The sequence below is a fragment of the Oryctolagus cuniculus genome, chromosome 1 (genome assembly GCF_051225735.1).
Source record: "Oryctolagus cuniculus isolate XC-2025 breed Fujian yellow rabbit chromosome 1, ASM5122573v1, whole genome shotgun sequence".
Lineage (NCBI taxonomy): Eukaryota > Metazoa > Chordata > Mammalia > Lagomorpha > Leporidae > Oryctolagus > Oryctolagus cuniculus.
In genome coordinates this window covers 46,006,916-46,033,697 of record NC_142867.1, presented here as the reverse complement: position 1 = coordinate 46,033,697, position 26,782 = coordinate 46,006,916, and the positions used below count along the sequence as shown (strand labels likewise).

General features: G+C 38.0%; 1 protein-coding gene and 1 pseudogene across 7 annotated transcripts in view; both read left to right on the top strand.

Annotated features, from left to right (window-relative positions):
* Nucleotides 1-26,782, top strand: part of PRMT3 (protein arginine methyltransferase 3) — a 156,232-nt gene that overhangs the window by 29,710 nt on the left and 99,740 nt on the right. For 6 of the 7 annotated variants that reach the window (XM_089310622.1, XM_002708975.6, XM_089310610.1 and 3 more), the window contains 2 exons: nt 9,066-9,187; nt 22,519-22,618. In XM_089310622.1, the coding sequence (XP_089166748.1) occupies nt 9,066-9,187; nt 22,519-22,618 (222 nt within the window). Of the gene's footprint in view, nt 1-207; nt 358-9,065; nt 9,188-22,518; nt 22,619-26,782 lie in introns of those variants that run through there. The other variant, XM_089310627.1, reaches the window with a different exon arrangement.
* LOC138849332 (glycine cleavage system H protein, mitochondrial pseudogene) lies at nt 2,484-3,254 on the top strand (annotated as a pseudogene).

The window sequence follows — 26,782 nt, the reverse complement described above, 5'->3', positions numbered from 1 at the left end:
TACAGTAATGCCTCTGAATTTCAAATGTATTAGACAAACCTTAAAGCACACCTTTGGATTTTTTAAATTTAGAAACAAATACAGAGATACCCCTAAGTATTTTTAATTCGAGAGGCAGAAAACAGGAAAAAAAGCACTCTGATCTGCAGGTTCATTCCCCAGGAGCCAGGAACTCAATTCAATCTGTATTTCCCATGTGAGTGATAGGAACCCAGTGTTTTAGCCATCGCTTGCTGCTGCCCAAGGTCTGTGCTGGCAGGAAACTGGAATCAGGAACTGGAACTCGGACTCAAACCTGTGCACTGGGATTTGGGACCCTGACATCCTAACCTGTCTCTTAACTGCTAGGCCACCAACCTGCCCCCACAGCACACTTTTAATTATTATTCTAGTTTATATTAAGTCATTAAAAATTAACAATTTTAAGATGTTATTAATGAAGAGGGTTAAATATTATAAGGTAGAACTTGCATTTTATGCGTTCTTGTACTACCTTATTAATTCACCTCTTTTTGAGTTACTTTGTATTTTACAATTAGTTTAATACTGCCTCAAGTTATTTCAAAGATGATCATACTCGTGTATGTGTGTTTGAAATTTGTGTCATTTGCTCTTTTGTTCCTTATGAAATTGTTTATTTTTTCCTTACTCCTTCCTTCCTTCTATCTCTCTTTTCCTCTTTGTCTGCATTGGCTCAGTTACTTAAATGTTCAGGTTTTCTGTTTATTCTTTCTTACTGGAAATTAGTCCACTAATTTAGTCAACAATATTATGATCACTTCATTTATAAAACTGCTTGGAAATTTTTCCCACCCTTTTCCTTCAAGAACATGTATATTGATAACGTAACAGATTTTTATAATTCCTTTTTCATCTCCATTTTAAAGGATACTTCTCTAAGGTTATTTTATGGGCTTTATGTGGTATTGGAGTAGAAACAACATTTATGTGTTGAGACTGTTTTTTCCTCATTTTTATAGTGCTTGGAAAGAAATCTGGGTTGACTTTTTAGAAATCTGGGTTGATTTTTCATTTTCTATGTTTCTTTCATAAGGGTACTGTTTCACTTATGAGTTAGCTGAGTTATACAGAAATGTTCTGAAATTTATATGATGCTGTGATATCTTTTGGCCAAAGTATATCATGAAGGACTTACAGTTGTGTGTTTTTGCTGATTCCCATCATAGACATACATGATTTCATTTTTAAAATCATACTTATTAGTACTTAGTTTGTTTTGAGTTAGATTATGCCAAGATTTTAATCTCATTTTTTCCTTTATATATTTTATATAATTTAAGCATGTGCTGGTCTGGGAATTGCTAATATTGGCTAGTCAGGAGTTAGCTATATAATTTTGGGCAAATAATGCATCTGTTTGGACCTTGTATATCAAGTGATTTTTTTGAATCCCTCTGGTTTTAAAATTCTGTAATTTTTGCTGTTGTGAGAGCATCCTCATTATCTTTCTTTGAGACATCTTCTGTTAATATTTGTGTAAGATGAATAAATTGGTTCAAGAAGTTAGAGGTTTCTCCTTCAGTATACTCTTGGATGTATTTTCACCTTACAGTAGGCAGAAGAGCACTGAAAAGGCTCGAATACCAGTAATTACAAGATGAATCATTGAACACTTAGTGTTAGTGTATATTTCTCTATACATGAACCACTTCTTCTAATTTGTTAAATTGAATGTATTTTTCTTTGGTATTTTACCTAAGCTGCTTGCATTTAACTTAGTGTGTAACACATTTGCTTGTTATTTATGTTTTCAATGCTGTAATGTAAAATATTATACAGAGAGGGCATTGTGTTATAATGGGTTAACCAGCTACTTGGGACACCTGCATTCCATGTTGAAATGCAGGGGAGTCCCAGCGACTGTGCTTCCAATCCAGCTACTGCACACGCTGGGAGGTAGCTGATGATTTAAGTGCCTGGGCCTCTACCACCCTTATGGCAGTTACTGGCTCCTTGCTTTGTCCTGATCTGGTGCTGGCTGTTGTGGACATTTGGGGAGTGAACCAGAAAATGGAAGATTCTCTGTTTCTTTCTTTTACTCTCACTATTGCTGTGCTTTTCAACTAGATGAAAATAACTATATAAACTTAAAAAAAAGGATCAGTTAAAGCACATTCAGGGTACAATTTTCTATAATTAACAATATTAAATCCAAAGAGCTCATGTTTTTAAATGATTTGGGGTACTTTTTTTTACACTAAGGCTGCTGATTTAGAAAATATATATTTAAATAGCTTTTGATAATTTGACAGATTAATTTCAAATATATTGTCCCATTGTTACTATATAATATAATTAGGACACATATTTGTTTCCATATTACTCATGAAGAAACTTCAACTAGTAAGATAATTGACTTGCCCCCAAAACTAGAAAAAATAATCAGTTTTTTACTATGTCTAGGGCTGCTAACTCTGCCACCATGCTTTGAACACCATTATGTTAATATAGAGTAATTAAGTAATAATTCAAATGGGATATGTTACATATCAACTCATACTGTTTTTCACATGTAAGTGGTATCATTGCCGTGTGCCATAACAGGATGTAGTCATGAAATTATTTAAATATAATTCTTTTTGTGCAAACATGGCACTGCTAGTGGCATGGAGCCTGCAGGTTTGCTCATGGCCTCGGCGCCTGCTGCACCCTCTTTACCTCTGCCTTGGCAACTGAGGGCGGGCGCAGTCCAGATGCCGCATATGGGACCTGCTCTGCCTTTGGTGCGTAAATTCACAGAGAAACATGAATGGATAATAACAGAAAATGGTATTGGAACAGTGGAAATTGGCAATTTTGCACAGGAAGCTTTGGGAGATGTTATTGTAGCCTGCCTGAAGTTGGGACAAAATTGAAAGAACAAGCTAAGTTTCGTGCTTTGGAAAATGTGAAAGCTGCTGGTGAACTCTATTCTACTCTGTCCAGAGAAGTAACTGAAATTAATGAGGAAGCCCTTGAAGAAAACCCAGGACTGGTCAACAAATCTTGTTAGAAGATGGTTGGCTGATCAACATGACACCGTGTAACCCTTCAGAACTAGATGAACTAATGAGTGAAGAAGCCTATGAGAAATACATAAAATCTACTGAGGAATGAAAGTGGAACCCTTATGTGAACTAGTATGGAATAACAGGACTTAAAATAGCAACTTTTAGCAATATTGATGGGAAGAGATAATACTTTCAACTCTGCTACTGGAAGAAAATCTCCCCTAACTTTGTAATGATTGCAAATGAACGCAATATGTATCTTTTTCACAGTACCTTGTGATTTTTATACTAGGGTCTAGACACTAGTATGTAGAATACATGACGTTATCTGTGGTAAAAACTAATTATAGAAATAATGTAATTCAAAGATCACATTGTTATTTTAAGCCTTTTGTAATATTGTAACTTTCTTATACCCATCCCTGGATTGGTCAAAATATGGAATGATCTTTCCATTGGAAGTAACTGGGAATAGAGAACAGTTTTTGTTGTACAGTGCCAGAGAAAGAACAATACTATCTTAATTTTGCAGTATACTGCATTTGCTGATGCTGTTTTATACAGTGAAGCAGCAGCTCTGTAGCAAAATAAGAAACATAATAAAATTTTCAATTTCCTCATTAAACAAAAATATAATTCTTTTTAAAATGTAGGAAATAACAGTTTCTTAAATTTTATTTCCATTTTTTTCTATTTGCTTTTGATGCAATTAGAATGGCAAACCACATCACCATACCAGCTTCTATATCACATTATATAAATGCATAATAGAGATTTTTTGAAGAGTACTTACAGTTAAAAATATTTTTCTTCCTTTTTTCCTTCCCTTTTCCCTCCATTCTTTCCACCTCCCCCATGCCTCCTGTTGTTAATATATTTTCAGTTCACAAAGCTCCTGTGGAGGCCATATGGTTTCTCATATTAATTTAACTTTGGTGTTCAGTCACACTATCACCCACTCATAATTAATTTCTATTTGTAGTTCATTGGAGAAATTCCCAGTTAGGTGGCTTCTTTATGCATTTGGTTATTATCTACAGTTACAATTGATAAATTTTTTGTCATCTTTTAGAACAAGTAAATCATATTCCTTCATCATTTTGTAAAATAATGTTATCCTGTCATTTCCACCTCTTTCTTTAATTCCATCAAGTTTTGTCTGCATAATCACTTCCTCCAAAGCTACATGTGAGAAATAATTGATAGGTAATTTAAAATAGAGGCTTTAGAGGCTAATTGACCTATGTTTCAATTCTCATTCTATAATTTACCTGTTGGGTGACTCTTCACCTGTTTCTTTCCCTCTCTGGAACCTCCTTTTGTAATTGAGGGTTAAATAACAATCAAATATATTTGTATGTACATTTACACATTATGTATGTGTGTGTTACCAGAGAAAACATACTCTAACTGAAGTGTACTATTCATGTCCTTCTATATTGTCTTCACTCAGAAATTTTTCATAGAGATAATTCATTCCTTTTTAACATTTTATTTCCTCCAGATTTGTTATTGTGGTCATGGTAGTGGCAGTAAAATACACATAATATAAAATTTACCATCTTAATCATGTAAATTATTAAAAAATTTATTTACTTATTTATTTGAAATGCAAAGTTAGCGAGAGGGAGAGACAGATCTATCTGCTGGTTTCATCCTGAATAACTTCAGGGCTGGGCCAGGCTGGGCCAGGCTGAATGTAGGGGCAGATCATTACCGGGAAACCATCTAGGCAGGGGTTAGGCCCAAAACAGTGCCCCTTTTTAAAATTATTTGAAAGACAGAGAAACAAACAATAGACAGATACTGCCCATTGGCTGGTTCACTTCCCAAATGCCTGAACAGCTGGAATTGTGCTAGGCCAAATAAGAGTGCTGAAATCTGAGTCCTGGTGTCACATCTGTGTGACAGGAACTCAACTCTCTGAGCTGTCACCTGTTACTTCCCAGGGTGTGCATTAGTAAGGTGTGCAATAGGAGGAAATTAGAATTGGGAATGGAGGCAAAGGTGGAACCCAGGCACTCTGATATGGGATGCAGGCATCACAAGCAGTAGCTTAACTGCCACAACAAACACCAGCCCCTGATACTGTGTTTTGACAACTTTCTTTAGTAAATACCAGACTGTTGAGATTTTCTGTCTTTTGGAGTCAGTTACATTAAGTTGTATTTTTAGCATATAATGAATCTCACTTATAATAATACAGAAGATAAAATACTGATGAACTATGTGCAGGACTTACCTGAACAGAGATTTTTTTAAAAAAACTGAAGAGTAATGATTTAAAGTTTAAAATTATACTGTTTCTGAATAGGAAAATTCCAAATAAAATTGTCTGCTTTCCCTAAGTTAATTTGCAATTTCAGCTCAATTCTCTTGAAAATTCTTTGACTTTTCTTTTATGACAGAGAAACTGATTCTCAGGTTCACGTAGAAAAATATATAAACTTATTCCAAAGCACTGTAGGAGAATTTTTGAAGTAAGGGTAGATCAGCTTTATTAGATGCTAAAATAATCTACAAAGTTTCTTTAACTAAAATAGTCTCATGTGAATGTATAGATTATTGGAACAAATGAAAATCCAAAATAGACCCAGATATATGCAGAAATACTAGTAAATGGTAAAGGTTTCATTTCAAATTGGGGGGATGGGGAAAACAGACTAATAATTGATATTAGGACAATTTGTTAGCTTTCTGAAAAAAAGTAGAACATTGCCTCTTACGTCATGATTAAAAAGTAACTTGTGTTAATGAAAGCACAAATAGGAAGAAATGTATAAGGATGTAATTGAGTACACTTTGGGGAAGGTTTGTACAATTATCAAAGTTCAGAAACCACTGACAAAAAAGTTAATAAGTTTAACTAATTAAAAATTTTCTGTACAGCAGTAATCACTGTATATCCTGAAGGGGTCCAGCATTGCAGCCTAATGTGCTAAGTCACCTCCTGTGACACTGGCATCTGATACTGGAGCACCAGTTCAAGTCCTGGTTGCTCTGCTTCTGACCCAGCTTCCTGCTAATGTGCCTGGCAAGCAATAAAAGATGGCCCAAGTGTTTGGGCCCTTGACTGCCACATGGGAGACCCCAGTGGAGTTCCAGGCTCCGGGCTTCAGCCTGGCCCACTGGCCCAGACCAGCTGTGTTGTTGCCATTTGGGGAGTGAACGATGAAGGCAAGATCTGTCTGTCCTGTCTCTCAGTCTGCCTTTCAAATAAATAAATCTTTTTTTAAAAAAATGCTAAAAGAAAACATTACGAATCATATCACAGATAGCTAATCTCAAAAGAACTCTTGTTTGATTACATTGATAAGAAAAGGACTAACATCAATGAAAAAATGCAGACTGAATATAAGTAGATAGTTGTCATAAAAATACAGGTATCTCTACAACATCAGAAATTATGCTAAATAATGAGTAAGAAAAAAATATTAAAACTAGACCAGTGTCATTACCTTGTGATTACCAGTTTGGGAGATATTCAAAAATTTGTGTATTCCTTGGGCTGATCTGATCTATAAAGTAGTTGGTACTGACACATGATTCATTGGGACCTTCAGGAGTAGAATTGCCCAGTGCATGCTAATTTGGTTATGTCTAACAAAATTAAAGTTACAGATATAATTTTTGACTCAGTGTTTTCACTTCTTGGAATATATCCTATAGATATACTCATGTGGGAATGGAATTATATATTAGGTTATTTATAGCATTTATTATCACAGTAAAATTTCAGAAACTACCTAAATACTTTTCAATAGGAAACTGGATTGGTAGATTATGGTACAGCCATAATATGGACTCCTACACAGCTATATAAAGGAAAGGAATTCTAAAAACTGATACAGAAAGAGGTCTAAATGAAGTAAAAAATTAAAAAGGAACATGTAACACAGTGAGCATAGTAAGTTACCATTTGGGTTAAAAGGAGAAGGGAGAAAGGAAAACAGCTTGTAATGTGCATAAAAATTCTCTTAAAAGATTAATAAGAAATATTTTGATGATTAAGCTATAAATATATTACCTAATAAAAAAATTGGTTAGCAGTATAATAGATTCTGTGTTTTAAAATGGTTTTATTTTTCTTACAGTAGTTTTTCCTTGCCTTGTATAAAATTGAAGTCTCTGTGTAATGTAACCCCTGCCTAATTCTGACCTTTCTTAGCTCCGCATGGCCTTTTTGTCAGCTAGCTAAGTCATGCTAGCTGTCTTTGCCTGGGATTTTGTGCTTTGCATTTAATAGCCTCCATGACTAAAATGGTCTAACACTGGATCTTTTCCTGGCACACCCCTTTATGTCATTTGGTTCTCTGTTCACCTGGATCAGGGTGGTATTCTCAGACCTATCTAAAATGCCACCCTTGCAGCCTCTACTTGATTTTCCTTGTAATACCACTTCCAGATGCCATTTTTTACTTGTTTAATATCTGTGTCTCCTACTTGACTGTAAGCACCTTTAGGGGAGGTGGTAGGTCTTGTTTGTGGCTGTGCCCCATCACTGAGATAATGCTTGCTTCTTGGTAATGTTCCGTAATTCCTTACAGTAGGAAAGGACAAAGGTTTTCATATTTTTGGGAAAATATCTAAGATTTTTCACCATTGATAATAAAAGACTTAAAGTACTGAAACTTTTAGTAATTTCGGAGTAGCATACCTCCAAGTATTTTAATGTTCTCGTGGCAACTTATTTTTGTTTTTACTATGAATTGAGCAGGTTTCACTATCCCATTCTGAGAAAGCCTTACGAGATTCTGATCTAGAAATAATTGCTCCCCAGTTGCCCCCAGTATCATCTTAAATTTTGGTTCTTCTAAGTACTTTTACTAATAATTGAGTTACTGGATTTTGAAGTTTATTCTTAGTTTTTTGGCATTTACTAAATTTAGTTGACTGATTTTGAAGATGGAAAAGATATGGTGATATTCTACAACCTTAATTCGTTTATAACCATTTTTAAATTGTTTTGGATCAAGCAGTTCTGCTTAAGTTAATTCCTGCCATTCATGCTTGAAAAGGTTTATTTCTACTAAAATCTACAATTATTGAGCCCAAATTAGAACATAGCTATAGTAGGGAAATTAAAAACAATAAATGTCTATGAAGAAATCTATTGAAATTGCTTGTTTCATACAAAATGTCTTTTTTTTTTTTTGAAGATTTATTTTTTATCTGAGAGAGTTACACATAGATAGGAGAGGCAGAGAGAGAGAGAAAGAGAGGTCTTTCATCTGATGGTTCACTCCCCAATTGGCTGCAACAGCCGGAACTGTGCTGATCCGAAGCCAGGAGCCTCTTCTGGGTCTCCCATGCGGCGCAGGGGCCTAAGGACTTGGGCCATCTTCTACTGCTATCCCAGGCCATAGAGAACTGGATTGAAAGTGGAGCAGCCAGGACTAGAACCGGCACCCATAAGGGATACCAGTGCTTCAGGCCAGGGCGTTAACCCACAGCGCCACAGCGCCAGCCCCACAAAATGTAAATTTAGCATGGTTGGGCCTAATGACAGCAGATTAAAATTATGGCTAATTATGCTGTTACTGATTTAAAACAGTCCACCGTAATATCTTCCGTTTCCCTCAAGTAGAAATTACCATATGTGCTAGAAAAATGTAAAATGTTTGTCATCTTTTCTTGGTCAGAAACACTACAATGTATGAATAGAATTTAAAATAAAAGGCCAGCACCATGGCTCACTTGGCTATTCCTCCACCAGAGGCGCCGACACCCCAGGTTCTAGTCCCGGTCGGGGCACCGGGTACTAGTCCCAGTTGCTCCTCTTCCAGTTCAGCTCTCTGCTGTGGCCTGGGAGGGCAGTGGAGGATGGCCCGAGTGCTTGGGTCCCTGCACCCGCATGGGAGACCAGGAGAAGCACCTGGCTCCTGGCTTCAGATCGGCGCAGCGCACCGGCCATAGCGGCCATTAGGAGAGTGAAACAAGGGAAGGAAGACCCTTTTCTGTCTCTCTCTCACTGTCTATAACTCTACCTGTCAAATTAAAAAAAAAAAAATTTAAAAGACCTTTTTGATGACATCTGTTTTTTTATTATGCCAGGTGGTTTTGGATGTTGGATGTGGAACTGGAATTCTCTCTATGTTTGCTGCTAAAGCTGGGGCAAAGAAGGTTCTTGGAGTTGATCAATCAGAAATACTGTACCAGGCAATGGATATCATAAGGTAGATGCATTTTTTAGTCTTCATTTTAGAATAGTTTAAAATTTGATTATTTAAGATATTTTATTGTTTTAGTACCTATGTAATGCAACCACAAGACTTTTCTCTCAGTAAAAACATTTCATAATAATAACATTTGAAATTGAATTGAGCTAGACATGTTTGAGCTCTGGTGCTGAATAATCTTTTTACAGTTCTCATTGACAAAAATCATCTCTATATAGTTTTTGGCTTTCCAGTGATGTCGACAAATATGTTAATTCTAATGAAAAATTAGAAGTCATTGGTACGTAGAGTAATATTGAAAGAGGACTCTATAGAACTAAATACGGCCAGCACTGTGGCTCACTAGGCTAATCCTCTGCCTGCAGTGCTGGCACCCCGGGTTCTAGTCCCGGTTGGGGCACCAGATTCTGTCCCGGTTGCCCCTCTACCAGGCCAGCTCTCTGCTGTGGCCCGGGAGTGCAGTGGAGGATGGCCCAAGTGCTTGGGCCCTGCACCCGCAAGGGAGACCAGGAGGAAGCACCTGGCTTCTGGCTTCGGATCGGCACAGCATGCTGGCCGTAGCGGCCACTTGGGGGGTGAACCAACGGAAAAAGGAAGACCTTTCTCTCTCTCTCTCTCTCACTGTCTAACTCTGCCTGTCAAAAAAAATTAAAAAAAAAAAAAAAAAACTGAATACATCAGTAATGTTTTTCTTTTATGAATAGCAGTTAGACTTAAGATTACGTTTTTCTTTTGTGACAACACTAGCCCTTCTAATTAAGTAAATTCCAAAATGTCCAAAGAAATAGAGTAGATTTAGTTTATCTCCTGAAACTTAATTTTATTCTCTAAAAATATCTCCTTTTTTTTGCTAGTTGTTAGGTTAATTGATTAATGGTAGATTTTATGGTTTTATATTCTACTAAGCAGGCTTTTAATTAAGTATAGCTTATACAATTAAATTTCTTTAGAGCCGTGCTTTACAAAAGTACCTTAGATTTGAAACTTAGGAGTAATTTGTAATTAATAAGCTTCTCAAAGCAGTTTTTAAATGGTGCTCCCACTTAGACTTATGCTCCACTTTTAGAATTGATTAGTGACTTATTGGTTGATCTTTTATCATGGATATAAAATTTAAATATGAGTATATAAAAATTTTCAGTGTTTTAGATTTTATCAGAATGGCTAAGATGTGTTGAAGAGTGCAGGGTTGAGTCAGGCTTGAATTGGAGTCCTCATCTACCAGTTAACCATTACAATCTAGTAACATTTGTTTTCCTAGGTCTTAAGTACAGTTACTGTGTACATCCTCCTCATTTTGTGGGTTCTGTAGAGAACACCTTCAATTGTTTGTGCAATTGCCATTTAAGCAAATGAGATCCACTGTTCCTAGAGAGGTCAACAGCACAAGAAATATTAATCCCAAACTATCTAGGTTCTGTACTTATCATAAACATTTTTTAGAAGTTCTTCTGATTCAAAATATTTAGTTATGTGAGGAAAAAAAACTTTAATCAGCATAGAACAAGTATATCTTAATAATATTTGAAAATATTTCCAAAGTTTTTGGAATATATTGAAATGTCACTAAATTATGACTTGCACAGATTGGCTGGAAAATCAGTTTGGAAAAGTATAATAATAAAATAGGGGGCCCCCTGCTGTGGTGCAGCAGGTTAACGCCCTGGCCTGAAGCTACACCAAGCACTGGCCTCTCACTCTTCTCTCTTGAATTCCACTCTTGACTTATATGTTATGAGATACATGTAGGTAAATTGGTTCTATAGTGAAGCAGTTTACCTATTTATCGTTTGACAGTTTGTCTGTGTGTGACAGGAACATCCAAAATCTACCTGTTCATCAAACATATCTAATACAGTTTAGTTTATTAGCTATAGTATTCATGTTGTACATTAGATCTCTAGACTGGTTCATCCTACACTTCTGCTATTTTGCATCCTGTGACCTACATTTCCTACCCACCAATCCTACCCATGGTAACCAGTATTTCATTCTCTATTGCTATTTGGCCTCCTCCTCTCTTTTCTTTTTGCTTTTTTTTTTTGGGGGGGGGGGTGGTGTTCCATATATAAATGAGATCATGCTGTATTTTTCTATTTCTGGTGTATTTCACTTAGCATAGTAATTTACAGAGCATTATAAATAAATGCCACATTTTCATTGTTTATTTGTTGATGGGCACTCAGATTGTTTCCATATCTTGGCTATTCTAACTGATGCTTCAGTGAACATGGAATACATATATCTTCATTAGGTGATGATTTCATCTCCTTTTAGCATATATCGAGAAGAAAGATTACTGGATTGTAGGGTAGTTTTGATTTTTTCTTTTTAGGAACCTCTATACTTTTAAAAATAAGGGCTGGCGCCGCGGCTTACTAGGCTAATCCTCCGCCTTGCAGCGCCGGCACACCGGGTTCTAGTCCCAGTCGGGGCGCCAGATTCTGTCTCGGTTGCCCCTCTTCCAGGCCAGCTCTCTGCTGTGGCCAAGGAGTGCAGTGGAGGATGGCCCAAGTCCTTGGGCCCTGCACCCCATGGGAGACCAGGAGAAGTACCTGGCTCCTGCCATTGGATCAGCGCTGTGCGCTGGCCGCAGCGCGCCAGCTGTGGCGGCCGTTGGAGGGTGAACCAATGGCAAAAGGAAGACCTTTCTCTCTGTCTGTCTCTCTCACTGTCCACTCTGCCTGTCAAAAATATATATATATATATATATGGACCGTATCAATCTATATTCCCATTAACAGTAGACTAGGGTTTCCTTTTTTCACACCCTTACCAACACTTGTTATTAAGGATGGATTTTTTTTTAAATAGCTAGTTCATTATTCTTTTAAATATGTGCAACTGCATTAGGGATTATGATTTCAGCAAATGAATATTCAGTCCATAACATACTCTACAGTTCAGTTTATAGGGAAATCTAGACAACGTAAACAAGTCTATAGTGACAGAGTGGAAATCAAGAGTTGCCTGAGAGGGGCCAGCGTTGTGGCATAGTGGGTTAAGATGCTGCCTGTAATGCTGGCATCCCAAATGATTTGGGTTCAAGTCCTGGCTGCTCCACTTCCGATGCAGCACCCTGCTAATGTGCCTGTGAGGACAGTAGAGGATGGCTTAGGTCCTTGAGCCCCTGCATCCAAATCGGGGATCTGGCTGAAGCTCCGGGCTCCTGGCTTTGGCCTGGCCATTGTGGGACTGACCCAGAGGATGGAAGATTTCTCTGTCTGCTTCTCCTTCTCCACCTCCATCACCCAAACTCTGCCTTTCAAATAAATAAAATAAATCTTAAAAAAGAAAAGAGTTGCTTGAGAATGAGGTTAGGGAAGGTTGGAAGAGGGATTCCCAAAGGGATAGGAGGAAATTAGGGGACTGTTGGATGTGTTCATTATCTCGATGGTGACGATGCTTTCACAGAAGCATAGTCACGTGTTATTAAATTCTACATTTGAAATATGTATGGCTTGCTGCTTATTAATTTTATTTCAACAAATATGTAAAAAGTAGAGTCTGATCTACTTGAAATAAATCATTTAAAAATTGTAAAAAAAATGTGCAACTGACAATCTTTGAGTTGTGTTCAAAATAATTATTTTTACCTCATGTTTTTATTTAAAAATGTTTTTATTTAAAAACATGACCTGACATTTCTAAAGAAATGAGTTTAGAATAGGATTAGAATTCGAATTGGGTTGATGATATAAACGGGGACATTAGGGTTTAAGAATAATCTGGCTATGCTGAGTTTGCAGAAATGATTAAAGTAGAATATAGATTTTTCTAAAATGTTGTTAGTAAGGACAAATAGAACTCAAAATGATTTATAGAAGGGAAAGAAATTGTTCTTGTTATTCTACATTGAACTGAACAGTGAATGATCACTTCAGAAACATAAACTTACCTAAGGATAGCAAAGCTATTCAGTGGCCAGACAATTGCATCCTGTGTTCACCCTCAGGAAGTAGAAATAGCTTCTGGTAATATTTTTACCATTACTCTGTTTGCCTTTGGTTTCTCATTGACACGGGCATAGAATAACTCATTTAGTTAGACTCATGGATTATTGCAGAGAAGTTTTCATGAGAAAGTTGATCCATTCAAATCAAATAGCCTCAATGCAGTGCTTTCAATTTCAGTTTGACATTAAGAATGCAATCTTTTATATTGCCTGTGTCTAGAATACTGTTAGGAAGAAAGATTAAGAGAAGCCTAGGGAGTATTTTGATCTGTTATAGTGCTTATGTAAGTGTCCTTCTCCAGACTCTAGGACAGGAGCTTTAGCTTCTCCTTCTTATCCCCGGCACTTTGCTAAGTGTCTGATACAGGGTAGATACTTAGTAATGGTATTTGAGTAGAACTGAGGTATCTGAAGATAATAATTTTACAAGGATACTTCAGAAGCTCATAGAAAATGGAATTAAAAGATCACTTTGTTTTTGGTTTAGTGAAGTTTGAAATTCGTGCATAATTTTTTCATAATACTCCTTTTGCATATATTTAAAGACCTTACATATAAGATTCACAACAGTGTCACAAAATATACCATCAGTAATTCTTAAAGTGAATTAAAGCTGAAGAGAATCTTGAACCACTGATGTGGCTAAAATGGTAAAACCATCTATTTTTCTGTTCAAAAGCCATATGACTGTATTGCAAGTCATGAAAGTGAGCAAGGCACGTTGTAAGGAAACTGATTTTAATTCCTCTTTCCCTCCCACCCCTAAGATCTCTTAATTTCCTGTCTGCTCAGTGAGCCTATCTTTGCGATCCCATGACTACCCACTAGTTCAGTGGTTCAACTGGAAAAACGCACACAACTCTCTATAAAGCTGTACTCACACCTGATATTTGTTTCAGCAAAGGATGCAGTACATGAACAGCAAGAAAGACACTCAGAGGCAGAGAGGCAGGTGCAGAATCCCACATCATCACTCCTTCTCTACAAGAGTCACTCAAGTTATGCTTTTATCTCCAGCTTCAAACCTAAGGAAAACATGTGAGGGGCACTATCCAGGGAAGGTTGCTTGGGTCTTAAGTATTCATAGTTCTTAATAGACATCTCATAATGCCAGAATATACCTGTCATGTGACCAGCCATGATGTAAACACAAATAAGACACCAGGTGCACATCATGAATTTTCATATTTACTTCATTCATGCTGTTAACCTGGCTTGCCCACTGCTTCAGATCAGTAAATTGCTACCCAGTAACTATGTGAATGTTCTAGGAGTTCTGGTTTTTAGACTTTGATGGAGAGTCATTGCCATGGCCACAGAAATAAGCAACAACTGAGTAGAACAGACCTGCTGTGTTAACTCTCTTTTCAGAGATCTAATCGGAACCCTGGGATTTGTACTTGATCTTTGCTTTTCCTTTACTCAACAAATCAGTTGGAGAAAGAATTTTATTGAGTATCCTAAATGTTTCTCAAATCTGTGCCTTAACGTACATTCTTTTATCCTCACCTGCATTCATGTGTCTGCATTTAACTGAGCTGTTGCTTGTACTTGGTCCTTACCTTCCATTGCTCTCTGTTACCCATTCTTCTTAGTGCTGCCAGACTGACTTTCCCACCCAGTTCTCCTTTCCTTTAAATAAAAAAGGATGAAAGGAAAAAAGAAGTTTTTGTGTTGGGATAAAAAGAAAACAAAAAATACCCATAATACTGCTGTCAGAGATGACTGGTACATTTAGTAAAAAAAAAAAAAAAAAAAAAAAAAAAAAAAAAAAAAAAGGCCAGCTCCGCGACTCACTAGGCTAATCCTCCTCCTGTGGCGCCGGCACCCTGGGTTCTGGTCCCGGTTGGGGCACCAGTTCTGTCCTGGTTGCTCCTCTTCCAGTCCAGCTCTCTGCTATGGCCCCGGGAAGGCAGTGGAGGATGGCCCAGGTCCTTGGGGCCTGTACCCGCATGGGAGACCAGGAGGAAGCACCTGGCTCCTGGCTTGGGATCAGCGCAGCGGGCCAGCCGCAACACGCCGGCCATAGCAGCCACTTGGGGGGTGAACCAATGGAAAAAGGAAGACCTTTCTCTCTGTCTCTCTCTCTCTAACTCTGCCTGTCAAAAAAAGAGGAAGAAGAAATATAAAAATAGGTTTGTTTTGGTGCAAAAAAATCTGAAATCATGCATAGTTTTTCATGATATACATTTCTATGAACTTCTTAAAGATCCGTCTTCTCTATAGTCTTAAAAGTGTTAGGTCACAGGAAATGAAATACTCAGAGATGTAAGCGTCACTAGAATATAAGCTCCCAAAGTTTAGGCAGAGATTTTTCTCTCTTCTGATTACCAGTATGCCTCATCCACCTGGAAGGGTACCTGGCACATAGGAGTTAATCGTTATAAAATACTTAGTGAATGAGTAAATAAACGAGTAAGTGTCCTAAGAACACACAACAGAAAATACAAAGGATGCATTTGGGGTGGGGCCAGTGTATGGAGTAGCCATGGTAGGCGTTCAGGTCTGACCTGTGTTTTTCACTGCCTGCTGTATTTATTTTTCATGGATGTGCATCCTTTTGCCCCTGCCTCTTGTGGTTGAGGATCCTTGCATTTTGTTTACATTTGTGACTGGAGGACCACGTTCTTTAATAAAAGGAACTGATACAGGTTTTCTGTTTGAAGGGAGGAGAGGGAGACCATGTCAGCTTACAGTTCCTTCAGTACTTGTTTAGTTCCTTTGTCAGGCCCACTTTACATACCTCTACACTTGAGGGGTTGGTTCCCTCCTACCACCTCTGTTGTCATCTTTCCTGATGAGTTCTGACCATTCGGTCCTTTGTCACATCTTATATGATTGCATTATAATTTTGCCTCCCATTAAGTGACCAGAATCTTTGGTTCCTCAATATTCTCTCCAAAATCTGCATACATTTGTTTGTTAGATTTTGTATTAAAATTTAAGTTATGTTATTTCAGTGCACTTCAGAAACAAAATCGTAATAAATATGTGTGTTTGGATGATAATAAAGTGATGAAACCAAAGTAATATTACTTTTTTATATTTTTAAATCTATTAGGGTATTACTAACTCCTTTATATGCTTTTTAAAAACACGGTTATCACTCATGTATTCTAGGTGAACTTGAGAGTTGTTTTTGTCACTAATTTTAAGTAGCGTTTACTTGATGATGTGTTCTGCATATAAATTCGCATAATACTTTATGCTCTTCACTTGTCAATATCCCTGTGTTCCTTAGAATAGACAATATATTTTGTCTAAGTCACATTGTACAAAAGCAGAGAACAAATTTCATTCTATATTTTTTAATCTAAGGATTGTGAAATGGCTGGCTCTTCATTGTCTTTAAGTAAAATCTAGACTTCTTACCATCACCTCTGAATACCTCCCAGCATTGTCTTTGCGCACTACCTTGTATCGCTGTCATTGAACTAAGCTGTGCATAGTTGTTAAAACTTGCCATTCCTGTGGCCGGCGCCGCGGCTCAATAGGCTAATCCTCCACCTAGCAGCGCCAGCACACCGGGTTCTAGTCCTGGTCAGGGCGCCGGATTCTGTCCCGGTTGCCCCTCTTCCAGGCCAGCTCTCTGCTGTGGCCAGGGAGTGCAGTGGAGGATGACCCAGGTACTTGGGCCCTGCACCCACATGGGAGACCAGGATAAGTACCTGGCTCTTGCCATCGGATCAGCGTGGTGCGCCGGCCGCGGTGGCCATTGGAGGGTGAACCAATGGCAAAAGGAAGACCTTTCTCTCTGTCTCTCTCTCTCACTGTCCACTCTGCCTGTCAAAAAAAAAAAACAAACAAAAACAACAACAACAACAAAAAAAACAAAAAACAAAAACCAAAAAACTTGCCATTCATCTCCCATACATTCACATGCAGGCAGCTGTATGCACTCGCATTCCTCCAGACCTCTAAACATCTTTGTGGGTGCTGTTTTCCTGGCCAAGTTCAGATGTCTCTGAGGTTTATCATATGAGATCCTGTAGTGCCCTGCCTGCTTACTGTCCTGTCTCCTTTAGACCATATTCTTTACCATATTCTTTCTTTCTTTTTCTTCCTTCCTTCCTTCCTTCCTTTCCCTTTCCCTTTCCCTTTCCCTTTCCCTTTCCCTTTCCCTTTCCCTTTCCCTTTCCCTTTCCCTTGACAGGCAGAGTGGACAGTGAGAGAGAGACAGAGAGAAAGGTCTTCCTTTGCCGTTGGTTCACCCTCCAATGGCCGCCGCGGCCAGCGCACCGCGCTGATCCGAAGGCAGGAGCCAGGTGCTTCTCCTGGTCTCCCGTGGGGTGCAGGGCCCAAGCACCTGGGCCATCCTCCACTGCCCTCCCAGGCCACAGCAGAGAGCTGGCCTGGAAGAGGGGCAACCGAGACAGAATCCAGCGCCCCAACCGGGAGTAGAACCGGTGTGCTGGTGCCGCAAGGCGGAGGATTAGCGTATTGAGCCACGGCACTGGCCAGACCATATTCTTAAGGGCTTGCACTTTATGTCTCTAAGCCCAATGTATGGTAATTAATCATGATGATGTCCGTGTACCATTATGTAAATGTTCAGTTGCTACTTTTAAGATGGACACTAAAAAAGTGTGTGTTCTAACAGAATTTCCACTCAGAAAAAGTTGGTAATTTAGTTTTTAAGGAATTCTCAGGTAATCCAATATAAATGCTCTTTAAATATATACATCATTTCTGTATCAAACAAAGCTATGCTGGTTTTTCAGCTCGTGTTTCCAAAGATAGGATTCATTTACGATGCTTTTATATTGAAGGAAGGTTTAGTGAGTTGCCGTTTGATATATAATTTCAGTATATATATATACACATATATATATATAAAATCTGTAGTATTTTTCATGAATGGAAAATCAGATGGTGATTGACAGTCTTAGGAAAGAGGTTATTTATGTAGTTGATATCGGTGTTGAGCTGTTTCATTATGAAAGTACTAGGATTTATGGAGCTTTTTCTTTTACTGTGTATTCCCTGAAATCGTATCTTTCCTGTTATATTCATATTTGAACAACAAGTAATTACTGATGCATTTGGGATTGTGACTTGTAGCAGACAGTAACCAGCCTGAGCAGGTGGCCTCTTAGAAAACACGGATCTTGTTGCAACATGACCATTCTGAAGATTTTTCTAGGCCATTGGGAATATTTTGCTCATTTAAGAAACTTGCATTTTGTTTCTCTTTGAAGTGTTTATGATTTTAAAGCCTTAATTAACTATAAGTAATTAATTGTATGCTATTTTAGTAATCTTATCAGAAGGAATTGTGTTAAGTATCCTTTTGAAAAACTTAGATAAGAATTTAACTTTCATCTTAAATATACATATAAAAGAAGTACATAAAACACAGATTTAATATGCATAAGTTTGTACAGGCATTGATTTTTGTGTGTGTTGTGAAGTAGTGGTTCAGGTTTGTTTTTCATTTCCCCCCACCCCCCTGCTTCTTTCCATCATTCTGAAAGGCAGAAAGAAAGAGATAGACAGGGAGATGAATTCCACCCAGTGAATGTCCCTCATGATGACGTGGTGTTTCTTTTTTTTTTTTTAAAGATTGAATTATTTTGAAAGGCACAGTTACAGAGAGGCAGAGAGAGAGAGAGAGAGAGAAAGTCTCCCATCCACTGGTTCACTCCCCAAATCACTGCAGTAGCTGTAACTGGGCCGACCTGAAGCCAGGAGCCAGGAGCTTCTTCCGGGTCTCCCACACAGCGCAGGGACCAAGCACTTGGGCCATCTTCCACTGCTTTCCCAGGCCATAACAGAAAGCTGGATGGGAAGTGGAGAGCTGAGGCTTGAACTGGCGCCCATATGGGATGCGGCTTTACCCTCTACAGCATAGAGCTGGCCCTGTGATGAGCTGTTTTGTTACTCCTCAGTCTATACCTACTTGCCATATATTTTTCAGGTCTCTCTCATTTTATTGTTTTCTGCAGTCATTTATGCAAACAACAGGCTTACTCAAATACTACTGACTGCTAGGATTTGTACTGTATCCTACACAGCTTGTTAATAATTTCCCACTAGAAATCCCTTTTAGCTTCTCTTTTTCACTTCATTTTTCAAAAACCATCCAAAGAAGCTCCTCTCAATGAGCTGATCATTGTTTTGTCCACAAGTCTTTTCACCCACTGATTATCCTTTTCTCTGTATGTCAAAAACATCATGTGGCTAACAGTCCCTGTTGCTTCAGCAGGATTTTATTTATAGATATGGGAGAGAATGGGGCAGTTACTGCTATTGGGGTAAGTGTCCTGCAACCCATTTTTACTCTCAGTAGCAGATAAATTGTCATGCTACTTGCAAGCATCCATTCACAACCACTTAGGTATTGATCATCAACCCGAGTAAGCCCTTCTAGTTAGGTAATGTAAAATGAGTGCTATAGCTCCTTGATTGGTATTCCTGAGAATCGGTGCCTGTAGTGCTTCCCCAGGCTTTTCTGGTATTTCTCTGTAATATACATCTGATTTCTTTCACTGAATACACTCAGAATCTGGGCCCACAAACTTGTTCTCCAGCTACCTGTGTCATCTTTGTAGGAACTCACAGCTTCAAGTTCATTACTTTCCTGGTGAGTACTTCATCTTTCCGGGCAGCCATAGAAGCATAAGAAGGCCTTTCAGTGAGAAGAAAAGAAAGGTGTTCTTAGAGCTTTTTCTCCTACCACGGTCTCCTCTGTGAAAGGACAGGTGTTTGTTAGAAACACTGCTAACAGCCAGAGAATGGGAATTTTCCCTCTTTTCCCCTCTGCCTGTTGGTCTCTACCAGTCTGTCAGGCAGTTTCTATCTTGCTACTTTATATGAAGGGTGGGTAGGCAGCCATTGCAAGGCTAGAACCTTTTCCTAGTTTTTAAGATTTATTTATCTGAAAGTGTTACGCAGAGAGAGAGAGAAGAGAGAGATCCTCCATCCGCTGGTTCACTCCCCAACTGGCCACAACAGCCAGAGCTGTGCCAGTCCAGAGCCAGGAGCCTCTCCCAGGTCCTCCATGCCGGTGCAGAGGCCTAAGGACCTGGGCCATCCTTCACTGCTTTTCCAGGCCACAGCAGAGAGCTGGATCAGAAGTGGAGCAACCAGGACCAGAATCAGTGCCCAGTGGGATGCCAGCACTGCAGGCAGCGGCCCCATCCACTACGCTGCCGTGCTGGCCCCCCTAGTTTTTGTTTTTTTTTTTTTTTTTTTTTTATCTTTTTCTTTTATTTAATGAATATAAATTTCCAAAGTACGTCTCATGGGTTACAATGGCTTTCCCCCCCATACCGTCCCTCCCACCCACCACCCTCCCCTTTCCCACTCCCTCTCCCCTTCCATTCACATCAAGATTCATTTTCGATTATCTTAGTATACAGAAGATCAGCTTAGTATACCTTAAGTAAGGATTTCAACAGTTTGTTCCCACACAGAAACATAAAGTGAAAAATAATAGATGATTTTTTTTTAAATGATGATGAAATCAGATCAGACCTATTGTCATGTTTAATCCCAGTGAGAGTCAAGTTGGGAATTGATAGTTTCTTTTCTACCCTCCTTTCTCTGGCCAAAGAATGCCTGTATTTTGGATTTAATCAATTTTTTTTTTGTCAGATAAGGTATTTTGCCTTTTTTCTTATAGTTATTTTTCTCTGTATATAGAATTTTTAAGTTGCTAGTGAAACTGCTGTAGTATGGAGTCAGTAAACTTAAGCCTGTAAGCCAGACACTGTTCTTGTAAAATAAAGCTGGGCCACTGCCATGCCCTATTGCTCACATATTGTTTCTTGCTGCTTTTACAGAACGTAGTTGGATAGTTGCAAAAGAGACCATAAGACCTACAAGTCTAAAATATTTGTAACTTGGCAATTTAAGAATAACATCACCAAATCTTTTTCTAATTCCTCATTAGTATCATTCCATTGTCTTCTGGCTTTATATTATTGATGTTGGTAAGAGACCTGTTAGAACAATCCTTACTCCATTTTAGGAAATTTGTCTTTGTTGAAGACTTTTCTCTTTGTCTTTGATTTCCTCAAGTTTCACTGTAATGTCTGAGGTTTTTTTTTTTTCTTTGAGATTCATTAGATTTTTTTAGTCTGTATTAATTTTTATCAGTTCTAGAAAATTCCCTCAGCTCCTCAAATGTTTCCACTTTTTCTGGTACCCATTTAACTCTAGATTAAGTCTTCCAACTGCATCTTTAATTTTCTTTGCTGTGCTTCCGCAGTGGTCGAAAGCATGACATGGTGTATTTTTTCTGTAAATGGTGGGATAGGAAATATTTTAAGCCTTGAGGATTATCTCTGTTGCTGCAACTACTACTCTTAAATATCTCCTTCGTTTGTGGCTGTACAAAACTGGATCATAATCTGAAAGGCCTTAATTTTCCAGTGTCTGATCCAGACATTCAGTTAAAGGACAGATTGTTGGGGGTCAGCGTTGTGGCATAGCAGGTTAAGCCTCCTCCTGCTACACCAGTTGGAGACCCGGCTTCTCCACTTCTAATCCAGCTCCCTGCTAATGCGCCTGGCAAAGTAGCTGAAGATTGCCCAAGTGCTTGAGCCCCTGCCTCATGTGGGAGACCCTGAAGAAACTCCAGGCTAGTAGCTAGTTTTTTCAAATACTCTATCAATAGGTATTTGAATATTACATTTCAAAAATATTTGATATTCATAGTGAAATAGCCTATGAAGTCAATAGGGCAGGGCTTACCTATTTTTACACATGAGCTCAGAGCTTAAAAAAATCTTCTTTTTAAACCATACATTTATTGGGGTCAGCATTCTGGTGCAGTTGTTTAACCTGCCACCTGTGATGCCAGCATTCCATATTGGAGCACTGATTTGAATCCTGGCTGCTCTGCTTTCATTCCATCTCCCAGGGAAAACAGTACAATGCTCAAGTGTTTGGGCCCCTGCTCAGCCTGGCCCTGTTGCAGCCATTTGGGGAGTAAACCAACAGATGGAGGATTTTTCTCTGTTTTTTTCTCTCTCTCCCCCTCATTCTCCTCCCCCCAACACCCATCTCTTCATCTCTCTCACTCTGCCTTTCAAATTAATTTAAAAAAACTTAAAAAAATTGTTATGTTTTTGATCTGTCTGTAACCTCCTTTTTTAAAAAAAAATACTAACTTTATTGACATGTATTCTTAATAAAATTAGGATTTCTTTTCAGGAAGCAGTTTGAAATGTTGCTTCAGTGTATTGCTGTATCAACCAGAAACACTTTTTGGTGTCTGAAAAATAATTATGATGACCAGAAAATAAACTTTGAAGATACTTTTTTTGTTCCACAAAACAATATGAACCATTGGCAAGAAATTATGTAATTTGACTGCCTTTCAGAATCTGTTTCATTTACTAATCCAGTTCATTATGATAATTTTCAGACTAAACAAACTTGAAGATACTATTACACTAATTAAAGGAAAGATTGAAGAAGTTCGTCTTCCAGTAGAAAAAGTGGATGTTATTATTTCTGAGTGGATGGTAAGTGTTCACAGAAGAAAAAAAACCTCTTCATTTATAAAAATAAATTAAAGCAATTTATATGGTAGCACTTTTTCTGCATTTAATTATATTTGATAAGTGGAAGAATGGTAGCATTATTTTAAAAATAGCTATAATCTTTTCATGATACTTTATTCTGAAAAGGCACTTGTAAATTGGCTGTTTATCATCTTTTTTAAAAAGAATAAAGTTTTTTAGGTTTATTAGAACAAATAATTACTATTTTTCTACTTTCTAAATTTGTCAGGCCCTGAATGTTTGCCTGAATCCCTCCAAGGACTAATAAGTACTTATTAGGACTATTTCATCAAAATCAATATGATGCTAGCAACATTACTGTCATACTAAACGTACTATTTTGTGATGTTAGGTCACGTAATCAATCTTTTATCACAAAAAATAGTTTTTTTTTTTTTTTTTTCAAAGATTTGTTTATTTGAAAGAGTTACACAGAGGAGAGGCAGAGCAAGAGAGAGAGAGGTCTTAAATCTGATGGTTCACTCCCCAATTGGCCGCAGTGGCCGGAGCTGCGCCGATCTGAAGCCAGGAGCTGGGAGCCTCTTCTAGGATGCAGGTGCCCAAGGACTTGGGCCATCTTTTACTGCTTTCCCAGGCCACAGCAGAGAGCTGGATTGGAAGTAGAGCAGCTGGGTCTTGAACCGGTGCCCATATGGGATGCTGGCACTTCAGGCCAGCGCCACAGTGTAAAATTCTATTACAGAATTTTAATTTTTTCTTCATTTTTTAAGGTAAACATATTCCATATAATTCATATGTACAGATTTATGAACATAGAGATACTTTCCACCCTACCTTCCTGCCTACCTGTGCTCCCACCCTTCCTCCTCCTTCCTGTCTTATTTTTACAACGATCTGCTTTGAGGTTATTTCATACTAATAGATTAACCCTACACTAAGTAAAGAGTTCAGCACATAGAAGAAAACACACTGTTCCTCAACAGAAGAAACCAGGGCTTTAAACAATCATTGAATATCAAAATATCGATTTTACTACTATACATTACCATTTTTGGTACTCTGTTAAATACTACAAACAGAAAATACATGGTAGTTGTCTTTTTGGGACTGGCTTATTTCACTAAGCATAATGGTTTCCAGTTATATCCATTTAGTTGCAAAAGACAGGAATTCATTTGTTTATATGGCTGAATAGTGTTCCATAGTTTATATATACCATAATTTATTTATCCAGTCATCAGTTGGTGGGCATATGGGTTGATTCCATGTTAACTATTGTGAATTGAGCTGCAGTAAATATGGGGGTACAAATAACTCATTCATATGCTGATTGTGTTTCCCTGGGATAAATTCCCAGGGTGGGATTGCTCAGTCATATGGTATCTCTATTTTCAGCTTTCTGAGGTCTCTCCGTACTTCCTTGCACAGTGGCTGTACTATTTTACATTCCCTCTGGCAGTGGATTAGGATACCTTTACCACACATCCTCACCAGCATTTATTGTTTGTTGATTTCTGTATGAGAGCCACTCTAACTGGAGTGAGGAGAAACCACATTGTTGTTCTGTTTCGCATTTTCCTGATGGTTAGTGATAAAGAGCATTTTTTCCTGTTTCTTTTAGCCATTTGATTTCTTCTTCTGAAAAATGTCTGTTCAAATCCCTGCCCAATTCTTAACTGGGTTGTTTGTTTGTTGTTGTTGAGTTTCTTGAGCTCTTTATAGATTCTGGATATTAATCCTTTATCAGTTGTGTGGTTCCCAAATATTTTCTCCCATTCTTTTGGTGTTTTCTTTTGCAGTGCAGAAGTGTTTCAGCTTGGTGTAATCCCATATGTCTATTCTGGCTTCGATTGCCTATGTTTCTGGGGTCTTTTCAAAGAAGTCTTTACTTATCCCAATTTCTTGCAGAGTCTCTCCAATATTCTCTAGTAATTTGAGGGTAACAGGTCATAGATTTAGGTCCTTCATCCATTTTTAGTGGATTTTTGTGTAAGGTGTGAGGTAGGGGTCTTGGCTTCATGCTTCTCCATGTGGAGATCCAGTTTTCCCAGCACCATTTGTTGAAGAGACTATCTTTGCTGCAGGGATTGATTTTAGTCCTTTTGTCAAAGATACGTTGGTTGGAGATGTGTGGATTGATTTTCAGAGTTTCTCTTCTATTCCATTAATCTACAAGTCTGTTTTTGTGCTAGTACCAGCCTGTTTTGATTATACCCCCAGGATATATCTTGAAATCTAGTATTATGATACCTCTGGCTTTGTTTAAGGTTGCTTAACTGTTCAGGGTCTCTTGTGTTTCCATCTCAATTTTAGCATCCTTTTTTCTAGATCTGAGGAGAATGTCATTAATATTTTTATTGGGATTATACGGAATCTATAAATTGCTTTGGATAGTATGGATAATTTGATAATAATTCTTCCTATGCACAAATATGAAGATTTTTCCATTTTTTGTCTTCAGTTTCTTTAATGTTTTATAGATTTCAGTGTAGAAATCTTTGATATCCTTGGTTAAATTTATTCCAAGGAATTTCATTTTTTGTAGCTATTATGAATGTGATTGATCTTTGAAGTTCTTTTTAAACATGTCATTGTCTGTTTATACAAAGGCTATTGATTTTTGTGTATTAATTTTATATCCTGTCACTTTACCAAAATCTTTTATGTATTCCGATAGTCTCTTAGTGGAGTCTTTTGAATCATGTCATCTACAAATTGGGATAATTTTACTTCCTCTTCCAATTTTATCCCTTTGATTTCTCTTCTTGCCTAATGGCTTAGGCTAAAACTTATAGGACTATATTGAATAGCAATGGTGAATATGGGCATCTTTGTCTGGTTCTGGATCCTAGAGGGAATGCTTCCAACTTTTCCCCATTCGATAAGGTGCTGGCTGTGGGTTGGTCATAAATTGCCTTGATTGTGTTGAGGAATTTTTCATAGATACCGAGGTTGCTTAAGGTTTTTATCATGAAAGGATGTTGTATATTATCAAATTCTTTCTCTGCATCTCTTCAGGTTATCATATGATTTCTGTTCTTCAGTTTGTTAATGTGATGTATCACATTTGTTGATTTGCGAATGGTGAACTATTCCTACATACCAGGGATAAATCTTACTTGGTTCAGATAATGATCTTTCTGGTGTGTTGTTGCATTTGATTAGCAAGTGTTTTATTGAGCATTTTTGCATCTGTGTTCATCAGTGATATTGATATATAGCTCTCTTTCTTTGTTTTTTTGGTTTTGCAGTTAAGATGATGCTGGCTTCATAGAAGGAGTATGGGAGGATTCCCTCCATTTCAATTGTTTTTTTTTAATTTTTTTTTAACTTTTATTTAATGAATATAAATTTCCAAAGTACGATTTATGGATTACAATGGCTTCCCCCCCATACCGTCCCTCCCACCCACAACCCTCCCCTTTCCCACTCCCTCTCCCCTTCCATTCACATCAAGATTCATTTTCGATTATCTTAATATACAGAAGATCAGCTTAGTATACATTAAGTAAGGATTTCAACAGTTTGCTCCCACCCAGAAACATAAAGTGAAAAATAATAGATGATTTTTTTTAAATGATGATGAAATCAGATCAGACCTATTGTCATGTTTAATCCCAGTGAGAGTCAAGTTGGGAGTTGATAATTTCTTTTTTCTTTTTTTTTTTTTTTTTTTACAGAGGATCAGTTTAGTATGCATTAAGTAAAGATTTCAACAGTTTGCACCCCATAGAAACACAAAGTGAAATATATTGTTTGAGTACTCGTGATAGCATAAATCTCAATGCACAGCACATTAAGGACAGAGATCCTACATGAGGAGTAAGTGCACAGTGACTCCTGTTGTTGACTTTACCAATTGACACTCCTGTCTATGGCATCAGTAGTCTCCCTATGCTCCAGTCATGAGTTTCCAAGGCTATGGAAGCCCCTTGAGTTCTCCGACTCTTATCTTGTTTAGACAAGGTCATAGTCAAAGTGGAGGTTCTCTCCTCCCTTCAGAGAAAGGTACCTCCTTCTTTGAAGACCTGTTCTTTCCACTGGGATCTCACTCACAGAGATCTTTTGCCAGAGTGTCTTGGCTTTCCATGCCTGAAATACTCTCATGGGCTTTTCAGCCAGATCGGAATGCCTTTAGGGCTGATTCTGAGGCCAGAGTGCTAT